A 19,417-nucleotide genomic window follows, 5' to 3' on the forward strand; every position below is an offset into this window, starting at 1 on the left:
TGATGATTGAGGTATCTGAAGGGACGGCTTACATTTTTGCGGTTAAAGGCACTTTCATCCAGTTTCTCCACCGCCTGGATATTTTTGACACTGATGGTGCAGAGGGCCTCTTTCCCTGGGAAGCAGAAGTCAGTCTGTCAAGTTTATGTAAAAGAATAATAACACAGAGAGACGGTCTGAAAGCTTAACTGTAGATTAGGTTTTTTGTTTGGGTTAAATAATGTGCTTCTTGTCAAATCAGAAAAAAGGAGCAGAAGCTGAACAAATGCAGTTCTTCCACACCATTCAATCCCTCTTAACAGTGGAAGCTATAGTGATAAATACATTTACTTAGCAATTAATGAAAGGCAGCTTCTGATTCCTGAGAGTAACAGTAGCTATTTTTCATGCAGAAATGAAGATTCATCAATTGCTTCCCAAAATAAATCCTTAAGGTGGGATTATGGGGCTCCAAAGTATCGAATTTGACAAAACGGTGGGTTAGCAACCCAAAGAAAGCACTGCATTTGGTTTCAGTCGCTGTCAGAATCTTCACATATTTGTGTTTGCTGTAGCCCAAGACAGCAGGAATGCAGCAATAGAAAAACATTACAAATGGGCCCTGTCACTAAAGCATGTCGGCTGTACTAATGGTCATAGTGTGGCTTTCAGCAAAGAGAGAGAGAAAGGCTCTATTTCACATAAAAAAAAAGCTGTGATCCATCGTTCAACTTCAGTGCTAGTTGTAGCTCTTGTAGCTGCAGAGTATCTATGGGCCTTATAGAAACAAAGAAGTTCAAATACAGCAGCTGTTCTCAATACCAACGTGTTAAAAGACAATTCAGCGTTGACAGAAATCAGAGTATGTGATCAGAGGGATCCACACAGAGTATTCTAAAATCTTGATGGCGATTAACATGTGTGATGTGAACGCATGAACTGATTTCAGATATCTGTAGTATAGTGTCTAAGTGGTTTAAAGAGTCCATTAGTGGCATAAGTTCCTCCTAATACATTTTAGCACCACAGATGATACTTTGATAAAGACAATTATGCTAAATTATCTCCCCATCTTCCCTTTCTGTGCAGCATACCATTCTCGATTCTTTCCTTAAATCCCCTGAGACGCCAGCGTTAGCTTTAAAAATCCCTCCATATTTAACTGTGTGTGATAATAAGTTAATATCACTAATCAGTTAAAGCAAAGAAAACACACCAGCACGTGAGCCTAGACTTCCATATTATTTTGAACAGTAGTGTTTGCGACTCAGGTGACCTTTACTTGTATTTTCTAAGTGAATTAACCATTTACATATCCTGGGTTTCCTTTGACAACAATAATTTATGTGGCTTCTATGCTTTATGCACAAGATAATGTAATAATTAAGGCTGCAACTTTTGGAAAATACATCCAATCACTAATTTGGCGCCATCTTGTGGACAAAATAGAATGTGGCAACATCATGAGAGTTTTATCTTATATTATCATTTAAATATCAGCTTGAAACATACTTGGTTTCAGTATGAAATGCTACTAACTGTTCTCACCTTTATGTTTGTGATAGGAGAGCTCCCTGTTGGTCACTCTAAGCCATCTCTTCTTAAAGTTTCTTTTGCCAAGGCGCTTTCTCCCCTGAGCACGTTTCTGTACCTCCCTGTCGGGACAAACACAAGACTGAGGTTGAAAAGTAAAGTCTGGAAGTCAGCAAATGAACACAATCAGTACAGTTTACCTCTTTCCATCCTTATTTATGACTTTTATTTTATTTTTCTGATTTAAAATGCTCTACTGTAAAAACTAAATTACATGATGCTTATTTGAGGTAAATGAAATAAAACAAGGCTCCGCTTACAGTGGAATAAATGGTAAATTCAAGTGACAAAAATTATTCAGGAATTTCAATGGTCAGTTTTATGGATGGTGCAAAGTTTATCTGAACTCTTTCAAAGTGTCTATTCATGACAAACATATTTCAGCTCTACTAAGAACTAAAAGTTAGAATATCTTCATCATGAATTGCTTCTCTTGCAGGAGAATGCACTAGTAAGTCACTGCAATGTTCACTTTGATAAATTATACTGCATATACATGACCAGTCAAAGGTTTAGACACACCTTCTCATCCAATGCTTTTTATTTATTTGTATTATTTTCTACATTGTAGATTAATACTGAAGATTAATATTTTTGTTTACAACATAATTCCATATGTATTCTTATATAGTTTTGATGTCTTCAGTATTACTCTACAATGTATAAAATAATTAAATAAAAACCACTGAATAAGAAGGTGTGTCCAAACTTTTGACTGGTAGTGTATCTCATTTAAAACATGTCTGTATAGACTGTGATATGTACTGTACAACAATGACTGACTTCAATCGAAAGGAGAAAAACTTCTGACTGACCATTTTCACTTCACTTTCATCAGTCAGTATTTTCCTAGGTAGCAAACTCGCTCTTTTTTCAGCTGCTCTGCATGAAGCTACCTTGAAGTCTTACAGGTTAAACTTTAAAAACAAACACAACACTCAAGTCAATGTGTATTTTTTTTAGAATTCTATTTAGCAGCACCTAGAGCGTCATTGTATATAAAGATACCTTTCTACTTTCTTCTTCTGTCAGATTAAAGTGTGTGAGGGTGTGATTAAAGGAGAGTCAGCTATAAACTTCAGTCTTTATCTCATGTTTTCTTCCTACTGATTCTTACTCTTCTCAAACTGAACACTCACCCCTCTTTGAGAACCACAGCATCCTCCAGTCCACTGGACTCTTTGCTGACGTTTGAGGAGATTTCATCAAGAAACTGGAACCAGAATTCACAGCAAATTCAGCATTTAGAAACACACATTAACATCCTAAACATCTTTGAGTGTGTTGAAAAATACCTTTTTAACTTTTTCGATACACTTGTCTTCTTGGAATGATTTGAAGAAGTCATACATGTAGGTTTCTTTGAAGCTGGACTGAAAACGGAAAAGAGAAAGAATTAAATCAACGTGTAACGGATAAAAAGTATTGCACTTGATGCTTGACATTCACTATACAGTAGACTTTAAGAATTTTCTGTGTTCTTCTTCAGCATGGATTATGAACTCTTTCGTTTACTTTGCTTAACTGTTTAAACAGTTTCTCATCTTTACAGAACTGCTGTTAAACCTACCAGTTTTTTTGACAAACTGCCCCAGCTGCCGAGAGTCTGAATGGTTTTTGAGATGAGAGTGAGTGTGCGGGAAATCTCAGGATCCTGCAGTTATAGAAAATAAACTGTGACTACAGTGTCAAGAGCATTGATGAAATGAATCCCCAGGACATTTATTAAATAGTCAGTGGTGGTAACAGAGACATTCACTTACAGGATGATGGGATCGGAGTTGGAAAGAGTGGGGAGAAAGAACAGCAACAGCGAAAAAGCGCAGGAACACAAAGCTGCTAACAGCTGAGTACTGAACATGCGGGTCACCTATAGAGAGAACAAAAACATTTAAGACATGAGCCTGGATGTTGAAAACAAGCTGATAAACAAGCTTATAAAATACAAGACAAATACACAAAGATACTATAAAATTAAACTCCATTCAAACTTAAAGATTTGGCTCCACCTTCTGGTGCATTTGAACAATAACACACTGTAAAAGTTTAAAACCTGCGTGGAATCCCTCAAACAAATACTCCGAACAGAACACCATGTGCTCAAAAATTAAGCCCAATTTTTATTTAAAAACAAGCACAGAAAATACATATAAATGTGCCAGTAAATTGTAAAACAATTTGGTCTAATCCTACTGCGGACTATGAGGGTATTTGGCCCAGCAGGTTTGGTGTTGTCCCTGCATTTGACTGGTGATGGATTTGTAGGTTTCTGATTAATGAAGCTTTCACATGACACTACCAGCTCCCTTCTATCCGAGTCCACATGCAGAAAAACTCTACAGGACCACTTGGTAAAGTTGAACTGTTTACTTCGACACAACATGGTGGTATAGAACGACGGGCCACTTTAAGTTTATCAAGTTCCCGAACAAATTTTCAAACAACTTCACCTAAACTCTGGTGCGACTATTCTCTAGTGAGAGTGCCACTGGAAACCAAAAAATGGATGTCGGCAGTTAATAAAAAGCTAGAATAATATTTACCTATCTCTAAATATTACAGTTGTAATATAAATTAGACCAAATGCATTCTTTTTTTAAGTACAACACAATTACTCTATTATTGTAAATATGAACTACATATAAATCAACCTGTAGACATTGTAAATATTCCTCCCAATACCTCCTAAATCAGTGAACTTAATATGAAATTCAGCTGTTGTTTACAGTTTTTAATTGGCCAAATACAGAACAAGAAAATCTTCTTTTATTGATAGTAAAATGATGACGGACAGATCTTACCTGGGAAGCGTTTGCAGGCCAAGTGTCTCAGAGACCTGAAGACATCACACATAAGTGGGGGGCAGCTAGAACTGGACTGGGTGATGGAGGAAAAGACTTTCTGGACATAAACCTGAAGGTTTTCCTGAAGAAGCAACAAACACTTAGCATTACATACATGCATACACACATACATACAGGCAGTTGAGGTTAAAAAGTGGTAAGAAGTTGTTTTTGCTTTTTTTAAAAACATATACTACTGTTTAAAAGTTTGGGGGTCACGTAGAAATGTCCTTATTTTTGAAAGAAAAGCATTTTTTCAATGAAGATAACAATAAATGAATGATGAATCCAGTCTAGGCATTGTTAATGTGGTAAATGACTATTCTAGCTGGAAACAGCTGATTTTGAATGGAATATCTCCATAGGGGTACAGAGGAACATTTCCAGCTACCATCACTCCTGTGTTCTAATGCTACATTGTGTTAGCTAATGGTGCTGAAAGGCTAGTTGATGATTAGAAAACCCTTGTGCAGTTATGTTAGCACATGGATAAAAGTGTTAGTTGTCATGGAAAACATGAAATTGCCTGGGTGACCTCAAACTTTTGAACAATAGTGTATATTTGCATAAAAATGACAAATTATATTGTATATTACATTATAGCTTTCAAATATCACCACCGATTATAGCGCAGTTTGCTTATCTGTAAACCGGACAGTAAGAGATGAATGGATTTACCTTGTTGACCTCCACATTGTCACCTTCCTTTAGTTTATTGGGGTCTATCTCACACGCTTTGTTGGAATCACAAATCTATGAAAGGTAAAAGGGAAAAACAAACAATTAGGTCAGACCTAACGCAGTCATGAGAAACAGAACACAGACTGAGATTTTCTGTTGTGTGACATTTACAAATTTATTCAGATTTTCTTGAAATCAGAGACACAGAAGGAGATGATGAGTAAGACAACTGCAAATATTCACAACCTCAGCTTTTAGTTTTATTTTGTACGTGTCTAAGAACTCCAGTCAAACAGCAATATTAAGTTGCAGAAAATATGAAGACGACCAACAACACACTATGGCAAAAAAGCCCCAAAATACTAAGATTGAAATTTTCATTAATGTGGGGGATTTAAAGGAAATTGCTGTAAAAAGCTTTGAAAAAGTGGTTAATATCGTACCCTGGAAGAACTCCAGACTCACCAATTACATCTGCACATCTGCTTGTTTGCGGCAGAAAGGCAGATGTTCAAGTGGATTTTTCCATACTGACCTCAGTGACTCATGCCTATTCTGGCATCAACGCTAGATATTTGTGTGTGTGTGTGTGTCTCCTTGTTACTCATACCTCGTCTATTACTGGCTTCAGGGTAACGGCTAGGTAATTCTTTCCCACAATCTTCATCATGTCATCAATGCAGCGTGTTGCCAGTGAGTTGCCCCGGAAAATAGTGTTAGCCTCCCTGCATGGACACACAAATATTCCACCAACATCAACTAAACATGGCTTCTGACCACATTTTTTTTGTTATGCTGAAATAGTTTCAGATTGATTCAGATAATCATCAGTGACATGCTCCCTTGAGTTTCAGAATGCAGCAGTAGTACATTTTATAGAGCATCCTATTTTTACACTGCACTGCTAGACAGCTTGACAAGTGGAACAAAGACAAAGTAAAGGTAACGTGTAAATTATTCAGATTTTATCTTTAAACGGCTGTTGTATTTCAGAGCTGCTTCCTGTTTCACATTTGACTTTGAACTATCATAATGAGAAAGATGTAGAAAAAAGGAACTTAGTTTCAACTCTTTAGGGTTAAGAGAAGTAACAATGTTGGTCATAACATTTATCTGTATACATTTATCTATGTATCTACATGCCGCTGAAGTACGGCTGTGAGAGCACTTACTGAGTGTTGTCCAGCTCTAGTGCTGCCACAGCAGAGACAAAAGGCACAAAGCGATTGTGGTGGAGCAGCAGTCGAACCATCGGCAGAACAGCCTCGTACCGCTCTCTGCAGATGTCCCCCAAGATGTGCGCTGCTGATGCCGAAATGGGCTGAAGGAGGCGATAAAAGGAAACAGAGGAAGATGAGCACAAGGAAAGAGGAAATACACAGATTGATGGCAATGAGAGGTGACAGAGAGAAGGAAGCAACGGGGAAAGAAAATGACTAATCAGTTCCATTGTTGCATTTTAATGGACTTCAGAAAAGAAAGATGATATAAGGTAGGTGTATTTATACAGTAATGTTTAATAGAAGGACAATAAAAAATGTGGAGAAGTAGAATAATACAACTGTGTACATATTTTTTCGGGTTTTCCTCCATCTTAGGATTTAGTGTAACTTGAGCTGCTGTCTTACCTTCACATCGGGGGATTTGAGCAGCAGGTTGCAGAGTGGTGTGTAGCAGGCAGATGGCAGCACTGTGTCTTCTATGTAGGTCAGCTTCAACCGCAAGGATCCTAAATCATCAGACTTCGACTTACTGCCGTTCCCTTTGGGCTGGAGGAGATACCTGTTAGAGCACAAGACAGATGCCATATCAGTGTGTAGTGAGGTGTGGGAGCACAAATAGTTTTCAGTGTCATAATGGACCAATCTCTGAACACATTTAACCTACAACATAGTTTGATACAAGGCTTTGTGGTCTTTGGAAAGCTAGCAAACAGGTAGCTAAAGATGTACTAGGTAGTAAGGGATGGCATGGACACTTCTACTGACAACTAATCTACAATACAACCATCCTAAAACTACAAATGGGCCAAATAACAATATAATTTTGTGTTCACAGTGATCTGAAAACAATTGTTCAATGCAAGAGAAGCAACCTGTACCAGTTACTGTAACTGGTACAGGTTGTACCAGTTACAGTAACTGATATAAGGTAAAAATCAACACTGGAACAAAGAAAGTATCTGAGTTGGTCAAAATATGCTTTTATCCCACATCTTACCTAAATACGGTAAAAGTTGTACAAACAACTATCTCTCATCGCTTCATCAGAAAGCAACAGCTGAACATGGTGGTTGGAAAAGAGTTTCTGAATATATTGTAAGTGAAAGAACACACTGCACTGTTTAAACCTGCAAGAAATAATCTTTTCCATCTGCTTGGCGGAAGTGGAAACAAGTTTTAAATACGACTGATGACTGATAATCACCTTTGATGTTGATGAGACTTCTTAGCAAATGCTTATTTACACATCCATCAGTTAAAGATCAACACAAACAATCATTTGTTGCCGTGACACACAGTCAACATAACTTCAATACTTTGGACTCCATCAACACTCAGAAACATCAGACAAAAACACCTAAACAATGGCAACTCATAATTATTTATAATAATAATTCTTCCCTTTCACATTGTCACTCTGTAATTTGATAAATTGTTATCAATTATATTAATTATACCAATGTTAATGTGATTTACAGCCTCTATACAAAGCTGTTACAATGCACTACAGAAATTAGCACCTTACAGAGATAAATATGAAATATACTGCTGTATATACAGTAAAATATCAATAAAAATATGTAAATATACATAAAAACTTTATGTAAAACAAGAGGCTTACACATAAATGCTATCAAATTGGGCAATACTGCCTTTCGACTGAAACAAAGTTTTTCCGAATCCATTTTACACAAGATTTAACCAGTGGGTGTTTTGTAAGCTTAAATAAACAGAAAATATATTAAAAAAATATATAAATACAAACCCAAACAAAGCATCCATAAATGATCAATAATATGTAAGTACGCAACTGTCTAATGCATACCACAATACTCTATTCGGAGAACATTTACTTCAAATAGAAGATGTTTTACTGCAGCAACTCACTCATCCAAAGTCAAAGTGTGTCACATTACTTGCAAACAAGTACAACTCAATAAAGCTAATCCCTTCCTGTCTACTATGTACAGTATATAAAATATAAAAAATATGCAAAATAAAATGCGTATCTCCAGCTACTTAACAATTTTTGGTGGACTGTATAGTTTCCATTTAAAAATAACAGGATGTTAAAAAATGAAACTGCAATACAATAATTTTTGTTGTCTGCACATCCTCCTAGAATCCAACAGGTGGAGCATAACACAAAACTATTACATGCAGAGTTGAACTGCAGCGCTTCAAGAGCTGCAGTTACGTACTGAAGGTTTAATCATAAGCTGCTTGATCTGCAACCATGGCACACAGACGCATCGACAGATCACCTGTCCTGAGTTTATGAGGCAGAACATTTTAAAAAAAAATATTTTTTTTTGTTTTATGAATGCAACATGGACGACTTCCAACATAAACATGGGACATGAGGTACTGCCACCATGCAAAAAGCCGCCCACGCATTCAACTCACAGCCCTCATGTACCAACAGATTGCTATCTGGCATAATCCCATATCACCTACTCTGACGCAAAGCTAGGAAACCACCCACACAATGGCAAAACTGCTGAACACTGAGAAATCTAGGAAGATCGGTCAAATCACCTTGTAATGACAAGGAAAAACTTAACAGCACGAGTTGCCCATATGCAAGATGGAAGTTCCTAAGCAGAAAAAATCTAAAGCAAGAGGCTCCACCTCCCAAACGTCAAGATCTGATCTAGTTAAGAGCAAGGTGACCGGGCCATGACTTCAAAGTGATCGTGTCTGGCTTGGTCTTGTTTATCGGCAACAATGTAATCCATTTTTAAAGGAACAGACACACCAGATTGTGAGGGGTAAAATGATAAATACCTACACCTCTTTCCATCAAATCTTTCCACAGACAGAGAATCTGTTGGTTATTAACCTCAGCCAGGAGTGGTGTGTATGTGTGTATGCAGAACAGGTATTTTTTGTCTCTCTAGTATTTTTAACCATGTGACTGCTGCAACTGAAGAATAACATTTGAAGACAATGTGCCAGACTGGCAGCTTTACCAGGGTACTGCAACTATGAGTGGTACAAAAAACACCAAGCACATACACATCAAACAAAAACATATATACAACAATTTCAACCAAATATCTCCATCTATCTTTGAAATTGCATTTATACTGTTCCAGAAAAGCTCTACACTGCTTCATTTTCTGTATTGAATTGTCATGTGTAACTTTACTTGCTCACAAAATATACAGGATAATATTTCAAGTATGTGCATTAATTCATATAAAAATAAAAATAAGGCAGATTTGTACCCATTTCTCCAAAAAGGAAAAAAAAAAGTCTAAATTGTGTCTTGAAGGAGCTGTTACACAGTGAATGGTATCAGTGGAAAAGAATGGTGGAAACAGAGGTGGAGGTTTGGGAAAATAAAAGTCAGAAGAGCTCATGGAATCAGATGGACATGATTCAAAATCTGCAGTTATAAGAAGAAAGTTTCTATGATTCGCGGTGATGTTACATTATCTGTCCTTACTCAAATGAAACATTTGGATTTGTTTACAGTCCTAGTAGAAAGAAAATGTAAGACACTTAGAAATCTTGTTGTGTCTACTAATTACCAGGCTTTGTGGATGTGGTCATTTCGCAGGATCTTGACAGGGACCCGCGTTTCCCCCAGGAACACATCCTGAGCCAGATTCTCATTGTTCCACAGGTCAACTCTGTAAAGGTAGAGGATGTCAGCTGAAAGACTGTTACATCTATAAATAGTGGCATTAAACTACGTGTACATCAAGTCAGACACAATTTTTATTGATGCGTGTGTTCAGTACAACACATGTAACCACCAGAATCTAACAAGGCAAAAGGATTTGTAAAAAGTCACTACTAAGTGGTGCTTACCTGTTTGGTGCTTAAAAGCCAATACAATACCCGTGCAATGACACCACCTCAAATCCAAACCTCAAAACCATGCATGAGTGTTTACCTTTGAATCTGTCTAGTCTTACCCAGTGAGCTATGAGTCCACTGTGACGGAAGCCCCACATATCCTTAACCAGAAACCAAGGCTCTCTATCAGTAGTCAGAACACACCAGATCCAAATTCACTTTTTTGTCCTCAAGTTGTTAAGAAATAATTTTTCTTCTGTCAAGACTACAGAGTGGGAGCGAGACAAAGTGGGAGAGAGAGAGGGAGAGAGTGTAATGCGCAGATGAGACAAAGAAAAACAAAAAAACAACTCACTTGATCTCAAGTTTTTCAATGTCCTCCTCCTCCACTTGGAAATGAGACTTTTTAGAGTAGCTGCTGGACCGTGTGACCTAAGGACGAACATATCAAGTTTTATTAAGTTTACTACTTGTTTTTCTTTTTTTTTCTTTTTTTTTTTTTTTAATGTAACCTATCAATAACATAACCAACAGATTAACTCAAACATTTGATGTCAGGCTGCAAAATGTGCGGTTGCAGAATTTACCTCAAAGAAGAAGGTCTCTTCAAACTGAGGGTTGCTGGTTTTCTTCTTTACCTTTGTTTTCTTTTGGTCAGACCTGTAGAGATACAACACAGAAACTGATACTCACACACTCTTCACAAAATGGGACTACATTTACATGGTCAGGACACGACGTAAGATGCTCAGATGTAGTTATACTAGTTGTAAAAAGGTCCTGGTTAGTGCCAAAATATGATCAGTCTGACCAGAAAGTCTTTGGAATTTCCTAAGGAGGTTTTGTGCGCCAGATTAAAAAACTGCATTTAGATCTGGCTAAAATACTGACATATTCCCGAAGAGTAGGACATATTCATACCAGGTAGATCAGGTTATTCAGTGTAACATTATCTGGTGATGTACAGTGACGCTTAATGCTTCACAACCTGTTTAATAGTTTGAAAATCGTGAACTGAATATCACCATATTTACATGTCATTAAGCAAGCCTTGCTCTTTTGGCATATATGCAGCATTCAGAGTTACCTGGCAGGTCCGACGAGTGACACGGTGGCATAGGGGTCACAGTTCTGCCCACTGATCAAAGGCAGTTCTTTGCACTCTATTATTCTAAAGGGATTCACAAAGATATAGAAAGAAACTAAATGAATACAACTGTGTAAGCACATAACATAAATAGCAACAAGTGAAAGTATAATTTCTACTGCTTGAATCATTGTTATCAGCTTAGGGACTATTTTGATGTTAAATAATTAACAGATCAGTTATTTCATCTTTTAGAATTGTACTACGGAGCTGGTCACTGTGGAACAAAATTTTTAATATTTCAGGATTTGACAGGCTTTAAAGTGACCTAGACCTTGGCAGAGATTAGCTTTCAACACTATGTCTTGAGAGCACAGTAAATAATTTCTTGTTGGTTCAACAGATGCCTCGGTGGAAATGCTACTGCGATTAACCCTCTGTGGTCTAAACTACCACAGCACTCAGGATGTTTACTTAAAACAGGAAACTATTTTTTTTAAACAACAGAAGTTTCCAATGGCAGATCTAATAGACACTGACTCTTAATTCTGACATACAATTATAAAAACGTGCACCTACAAGTTGTTCTCAGGTAATATACATGTACCACTACTGAAAAATTTATTTATCACTGTGCTGAGCATCAATTAAAAAAACAAAACAAAAATGAAAGAAGTCAAAAAGTAAAGAATTTAATCTCATTGCATCGTCACAATTATTTTTTTCTCACGCACAAACATGCATAATTATGTATGATGTGTGGAATACTGATAGAGTATAACCCCCCAAAAAATCAAGCTGAAATTATCAATGTTATTTAAAAATAAAACTAACAAAAACAAATTTTGTCATGATCTCTATTAGCAACAAAAGAGGCTAACATATTGCATATATTGTCTGCTGTTTATCGAAATGATTTTCTGTTTATTTTTGTCCAGTTTGCCAGTTAATTAATTAATGACTAATCTGTGATCAATTGTCAAGATCGCCATTTAAAAATGATATGAAATGTAATAGAAATTGCACACAAGTATACGATAGCACAGGATTCTTCAAGTGTGTTATAGTCTTTGTTTAGAAGTCATGCTTTGCCCTCATGTTCAGCTTGTGTCACACAGGGACCACTGCTTCTTTTCACCGGTGTTTCAGGTGACAACAAACAGACACTGTAGGCACCATAAACAGGATGTGGCTGCTAAAGCAGGAGTCGCCAGAGAATAAGAATGAATTCAGCCCATCGCTAAGTGAGGCCAGTGGGAAAAGTCGAGCAGCCGAATGTCAGGATGTTTGTGTATTATCTTCCAGGGTGTCATGACAATATTCCCTATAGCCTCCTTTGCATCTGTCTTAACTCATCCCCATCCAGCTCCGATCTGACCATCTATGGTGACTAATCGCGCTACAACAGGATGACTAGAGGTGTGCAAGTGATAAGCTTGACATGTTTGATTTGAACTTTGCTACCTTCCCTAATCAAGCAGATCCTGCAGCGTTCATCATCTACGCACAGGTGGTTAAGAGCTGACGGTGAGCAGCTCCACATTTTAGGCAAACAATCCGAGTGAAACAGTGAATGACAGCAGCAGAAAACCACAGCGGTTGCAGTCTGAGAAGTGCAGGCTTCCTGCTCAAATGCCATCACTTCCTCCTCATTACCCTGCTCTCCAAGTATGAATGGGTGGGGGGTGTAAAACAACATACGTAAACAGCCTGACTTCTGACACACACACACGTTTTTCTCAGCCTATTCACACAATAAGTGGTTTCTTTTGACCATCCTCCCACGTCTTTATCTGTCTATCAGTTTGTGTTTGCGAAAAGTTTATGATGTGAAACGTACAGCTCAGCAGTAAAGGTGATAAAGTAATATTGTGGCCTACTGAGAGCGAAGATTAGAGAATGATATACTGTTAACACTGATGACTCCTCTTTGATAATCATTTTAAGACATTCTGGTTTCCTCCTCATAAACCTCTTTCTGAACTGTTTAACAGATGTTTCCAGTTTGCATACAACACAAAAAGTGCATTTTGTGCAGTTTTCTTAGGACATGAGCTCTTTTAAACTTAAATCTATAATCACTGAGAAAATGTATATGATTGAAACTAATTTGAGTGGATGCAGTCATCGTAGCTTAGAGAAGAGGAGAAGAGGAAAGTTTCAGTATTACAGGTAGTGGGAAATAGTTATTTCCTATGAATTAAAAATATTACACATAGTTTTTAAACTCTCGAAGCTTTTAGAATGTTAGAGCATAAACTACATTTTAATGCATGATCCTGTGCTTATTGCTTTGATTTCTGATTCGTATCTTTGATTGTATGTCTAAAATAAGTCTATATTCTTCCTCTTCTTTTTATTATCTTATTTCAGGCTCAGTCTAATTGGTAGTTAAATTACACATGAAGGCAGCTTATGGTTTGTGTGTGTATTTCTGTGTATACATAATATTTTTATAGAAAGAATTTTGGCTCAAAATTGCTTTCTTTTAAAAGAGAATAGAAACACACTTTGACATGAGGGTTTGATCTTCAGCCACTGAAAACACACTCTCATTTCAATTCTCAGCTTTTAAATTCTACCATGATTTCAAATTCCTTGCAAATTTTCAAGGGCCATAAGACAATCAACTGTATGAGATGACACATAATTGGCAACAAGGGAATCCTGGAACTCACCGGACTACTAAGTGTTGACCTAATGAGCCGTTCTCTGTGATCACTTCATTAAGTCGCATCTCCAGGTGAACCTTACCCTGTCAACCACAAGGAGAAGAGAGAGAGTTTTGAAAGTTACAAATTGCTCAAGTCATGTGACATCAGTCTTACATCAGGGCACAAGAAGTCAAAAAATTTCAAGTCAAATCCTGAGTTAATATGCAGGTTGTCAAACAAGATAGAAGTTTGGCTGTAGAGCTGCAAGTTTTTTTTTTGAAGAATACTGTCTTTATGCTTTTGGCTTGTACCAAGTTACACATTTCTCTCACTGTCATATTTAAAACAGCTTCTTGTTCTTCTTTAGCATTAGTGCTAGACCTGTGGCCTCGCTCCACCTCATGTATCATCTTGTTTTAGGTTAATGGAGGCACCATGTGCGACAAGAGCCACAACAGCTGTGAATTTTGTCATCGCTCAAAAAGATCTTTACGGGGTCGGATGTGGTGAAGGCTGCCGGTCTTGCTTTCGGAAGTGTTGGAGTGAGAGAGAGACATTTAGAGCGAGAGAGTGAACAACAGAGAGAGAGCTAAACAAAACGCCCCCACACGCAGTCTGTCTCTGCAATTCAGCACTTGGCTAAGACGGCAAGTAGTTCTTTCTGATGCAAGATAGGGCTTCATGGCAATATAACATGAACTACTCTGCAAGGGTCCAAATGAGTCCAATCCTCAGTTAATTAACAGTCATATTACAACTATTACTTATCACTACTGGGTAATGAATATGGTCAAAGGAATGTATAATTTGCAGCGTCATTCAAGTTTTTCTTTATTACCTGAGCAAGTTCGCTACAAAATGCCTTAACACTGCTCACAGCGTGCACGCACAGCCCTTGTTTGGCTACACACCAAATCTGAGAGGCATTGCAATCACACCTCCATCACTCACTGATGTAACTTTGCAGTTGAAAGTGTCTACTTGTGAGTGAATCAGTGTAGCAGCACATACCCAGAATAGTCTGGCGTGGGCTAATGGCAGCTAGAGTCAACATGTTAGCTACAGCAGCATAGAAAGTGGCAGTGTGCTGTAGTTTCACCCAGCACTACCAGACCACAAAAACTGTCTGATCAAAGAAATGTACAGTTGAAATAAAACTACCCACATACATAGCCTACATGTGAGAAACTAGAACAGCAGTCCTGTAAATGATCAATTAAAGGCTGAACGGAAAAAGGCAGGTTTAACACATACCCAGAGGCTGAACCAAAAACACCTGATAATCTGAGACCGCAGCTGGCAAGCTAACCTGTCTAACTAGTTGCAGTTTAACAGCAAATCTATCTATAAAACAATTCATAGAAATTTGTTGTCATTATCTGGTAACCTTGCAAACCAGAGTGTTGGCATACTTGTGTGTCACAAAAACCACCAACTTTTGGACAACAGGCAAATTCTGAGTAACCATCTCCTATGCAGCCACAACAGGTTAGTTTTCATTTGCATGATAAAAAAGTCGGAGTGAGTTAGTGCCAAATTCTTAATGAATTTTATTTCACCTTTTAAAATGTTAATTAAGAGCCAAGATATTGATCTTGACTTGCCATTGCCCTCAAATTTCAATCTTGCAAGTGACACAAATAATGCTAAAATGCCAAAAACAATGTTTCTGGTAATAGAACTGTTCCTAATGCTGTAGGCTTTAAACCTGAAAAATCTCTTCCATACATTTATCATGGCCCTTTCACAACACACAGGTTACAGGTACAAACAGTTGCACTGCAGTCCCATCCTATATAGGATTCTTGCTTTGTCCCTGAAATATTTGCCTTTCTTCAACTCAGTCTACCAAAAACATCCCAACACTTGTGTTTTGTATATTGCATTTCATTTTCCTGCAACCAGACTACGACAGTGTGTTTTTGAGTGGGGGAAGGTGATGCTTCCAGCCTGGACAGAGATTATTAAGCCTTATTTTGACTTAAATGATCTAATCTCTATGCAAATTTTAGACCACATGCAAGTGAATATCCTGTTTGTAATGTTGGGGTTCTGCAAGCTGTAAAAACATGCATTCGCTGAGGTGAGTGGCGCAGCCTCATTATCAATAACTTCAGTGCCAACTATAAAGCATCTGGAAGTAGTCACAACACAATTTTTTGCTTTAAAACCTGCAAGCAGGATAAGATGTGCTGTAAATTAGGTGTCAAGTTTTGAAATTGCATTTATGAATGACCTTCTAAAAACACTGAACTTCCTAAGAACTTACCTGGACTTCTGAGTTAGGATCTACTGGATGAAGGCTAAACCAGTGCTCCTTCCCACTGTATTTACATAGATCATCCTTCCGGATTGACACCTTGCCTGAAAGGAAGTAAGTGCGCACACATTTACCTACAACACATCAATTTAAAAGGAGGAAATGTATTTAGTTTAAGTGGCTTCATGAGTGTGACTTACCAACAGGTAGGTCCCTTTGAAAAACGCTCTTGGCATAAACATAGAAGGATAAACACTGAAATGGGCGTGGGATCTCAAAGTAGAAGTCTTCTCCGTAGAAGGGGCTATAAATAAAGGCAGGGGTTAAGGTTAGCAACAAGGTCACACCTTTTAGGGATAAAAGCAGTAGGTAAGAGTTTATGTAACAGGTGGTATAGTCTGTGGTAAACCAGGTCACCAGCTTAGTGACTGTACCATACTGGTAAAGGCTTTTGTGTAAATGATCCTTGTGTGTTAAAAATGCTTTACATGCAGTATTAATACACACTTCCCTATCTGTCTTTTTTTCCAATTTGGCCCTTGACTCCTTGCAAACAAGGACTGGGTATTCAGAGAGACTTGGGTCCTTAGTTTTGGATTTGTTATCCAATTTCCTCCACATTAATGTCTATTGCTCTGCCAGGTCTGCACGTATGTTTCTGGAACTGAGACACTGACTTCTAGAAACTGTTGACTGCAGCTGAACAATGGTACTATGACCAAAGTGATAGAAGTGCTACAACCAGTGCTAAACTGTTGCATAGAGTCTTGATGCATGACGGTCATCTGACCTAATGCTATACCTTAAACTCATGAGTTCCCTTTTTCGGTTTCATCTTGTCATATACTGCTGTTCAGTTTTAACAATGAGACATTTAAGGCTGTGTTTATGTCCATAAATTATGCAGAAAAACATAATGAACAATTTCTAAATAAACACGGTGTGTTGCAGCCTACACGTAAAAACAATATCACAATACTGTGATCAAGGCAGGCTTTGTTAATTTACTGGAAAATGAACCGTCTGAGCAGAAGGTGGAGAGCACAGGGTGCCCTCATGACTCATCGGGGTTGAAAGGAATGCTCTTGGTATGTTGTAGGTTTAAATCTGTCACTTTTGCCATGTAGTCTCCCAGGCTGTCATTTCACGCTGTGTAGCAGTGTACAAACCCTGTAACAATTACATGTGAAGCTTATTTGGTGTTATATTCGTGTAGATAACTTCATTTAACTGAAAAAAACATCCAAAAAAAAGTGTTACATGTAGACGTGTGAGTTCAATAATTTTGTGATGATAAATGAAGCTAAAAAAAATGTAATTTGTTCAAGACTTTTGTGTCACACGTGAAGTTCTGTCAGATCTAAATCTTCAAGGAATTTGCATTAAATATCAATTTCAGAGGAACTTTTGCATATATTTGTCATATCAATATTAAACATAAAAAATGATTATACATAAAAATCTGGAAAGTATTCTTGTCACTACTGTGTTCTGACTTATCATTCAGCACGTATCAAGAGGCCAGATCAGCTTGCAAGTCCACTGCAGGGATGTCACACTAACAGACAACACATTCATGCCTTTAGGCAAATTTAGAGTTTCCAATCCACCTAGCCTGTATTCTCTAAACTGTGGGAGGACACCTGAAACTTAACCAGACACAGGAGGAACATACAAACTCCAATTAATGCTATATAACCTAACCAAGCAGCAAGGTGGTTACATCTCTGCTGTTCAGCACAGGACTGACTGCCTGGTAGGAGCTGGCAGAAACACAGAGGGCCCAAGCATCTGTGGCACTCAGTCCTGCCAAAGTAACTACCTCACGACCAAGACTGCGAGCCAGACAGCTTGATCTGACATAGCCGATTGTAGGTTAAGCACTACCTCGATGTACGTGCTGCCTGCAGATGGACCACCTGTCCCAAACAGACTGAACCGTACTTAGACAGCTGGGTAAACCGTTCATATGTCCAAGTGAAACTGCAACAGTAATCCCTGCTTTTTTAAATTTAAAGGCCAGTGACAGTTGACAAAGTTGGGAGATTTGTTCGCTTGTTTGTTTAAAATGTGAAACAAAAATGCAGGATCAAAGTAATAGTCAGCAACTTGGTAGATATATGTACATGGTGTATATGTAAGATAGTTATACAGCAGATGTACAACAAAAAACACTGCCAAACAAACATGTCTGAAATTTACTGGTTGTATAACTAAACAAATGTCATGTACAGTTACTTTTCCGTCATTTTAACCCTCGGAAGAGGCAGGTCTCAAAGAAATCGCACAAATCAGATAATAATAATAAAACTAAAAAATTGCAGGCTCCTCAGGGCATCCATAAAGCAGTTACTCAGTGGTGACTAACAGTCACAAGACAACTTTTCAGCGGAACTGGGCTGAACTACAGGCAGTGTTTACACAGAACAGATTAAATGAAAGTAATAAAATATCAGTAGAATGTGTAACCACCATTTTTTTCTGCAGCTGGTAAAATATTGTACATGTTGATTTCCTTTTATTCAGTTTTATAAAATAAATAATCAAAAATAATTAAATTATTGTCTTTCATTTTTTAATAACTTTGTCATATTGCACAAAATACATTTTTACGTTCTCTCTTCTTGTAGCCACAGTTGTGCTGTTTTTGTAGAGACGAAGGACTTAATATTGCAGTGGAAAACAAGCCCACAGTGAATTAAAATGTGACAGAACCAAAAAAACACACCCAGAAACTGCTTTAGATTCGGAGGGTTAAACACTGAATCAGGAACTGGAAACTAACCTTGTGAACAGATATATCTGTATTAATATTCAATAGTGCTATTGAGGAAACGTGGTCCTGTAGCTCTCAAGTTGATACATGCTTCCCTCAACATTTATGCATCTTGGATGGTGAAAGATCTTCCCTGACTATTCCACACAGGGCTTGGTCAACACATCCAGCATACACCCACACATCCTACTCAACATCACATGGAACTACGCACTTGTAAACACCTCCCCCCCCCCCGTTCTGCACACACTCAAACTTACACCCACTATACTACCTTTCCCTCTGTTGTCATTCTCGTTTCCAAATAATGCGCAAACACAAGGTAGAACCACTTGACCACAGCTGTTTGAACATGCCTACTTTATCCTAGGGATTAGCTGCAATTAGAGCTTCCATACAGCCTTTAAACAATTAGAGACAGGAGAACATACAACAGGCATGAGTCAAGCACCATCAAATAAGCAGTGGGCCAAATTTGAGTGATTATTAAGATGTGCTAAACAGTGGCTAAGGT

At 37.8% G+C, this 19,417-nt stretch overlaps 1 protein-coding gene across 1 annotated transcript in view; it reads right to left on the reverse strand.

The window, feature by feature from the left end:
* rasa2 (RAS p21 protein activator 2) overlaps window positions 1-19,417 on the reverse strand; it is a 32,461-nt gene that overhangs the window by 7,628 nt on the left and 5,416 nt on the right. Inside the window, exons 3-20 of the mRNA XM_023283038.3 lie at window positions 16,328-16,431; window positions 16,137-16,231; window positions 13,892-13,968; window positions 11,214-11,297; window positions 10,714-10,786; window positions 10,482-10,558; window positions 9,856-9,957; window positions 6,725-6,878; window positions 6,269-6,417; window positions 5,707-5,821; window positions 5,094-5,168; window positions 4,374-4,497; window positions 3,336-3,442; window positions 3,143-3,226; window positions 2,868-2,945; window positions 2,712-2,785; window positions 1,528-1,634; window positions 33-115 (exon numbers count right to left, since the gene is read on the reverse strand). Of these exons, the coding sequence (XP_023138806.1) occupies window positions 33-115; window positions 1,528-1,634; window positions 2,712-2,785; window positions 2,868-2,945; window positions 3,143-3,226; window positions 3,336-3,442; window positions 4,374-4,497; window positions 5,094-5,168; window positions 5,707-5,821; window positions 6,269-6,417; window positions 6,725-6,878; window positions 9,856-9,957; window positions 10,482-10,558; window positions 10,714-10,786; window positions 11,214-11,297; window positions 13,892-13,968; window positions 16,137-16,231; window positions 16,328-16,431 (1,762 nt within the window). The remainder of the gene's footprint in view (window positions 1-32; window positions 116-1,527; window positions 1,635-2,711; window positions 2,786-2,867; window positions 2,946-3,142; window positions 3,227-3,335; window positions 3,443-4,373; window positions 4,498-5,093; window positions 5,169-5,706; window positions 5,822-6,268; window positions 6,418-6,724; window positions 6,879-9,855; window positions 9,958-10,481; window positions 10,559-10,713; window positions 10,787-11,213; window positions 11,298-13,891; window positions 13,969-16,136; window positions 16,232-16,327; window positions 16,432-19,417) is intronic.

This window comes from Amphiprion ocellaris, chromosome 7, assembly GCF_022539595.1.
Source record: "Amphiprion ocellaris isolate individual 3 ecotype Okinawa chromosome 7, ASM2253959v1, whole genome shotgun sequence".
Taxonomy (NCBI): domain Eukaryota; kingdom Metazoa; phylum Chordata; class Actinopteri; family Pomacentridae; genus Amphiprion; species Amphiprion ocellaris.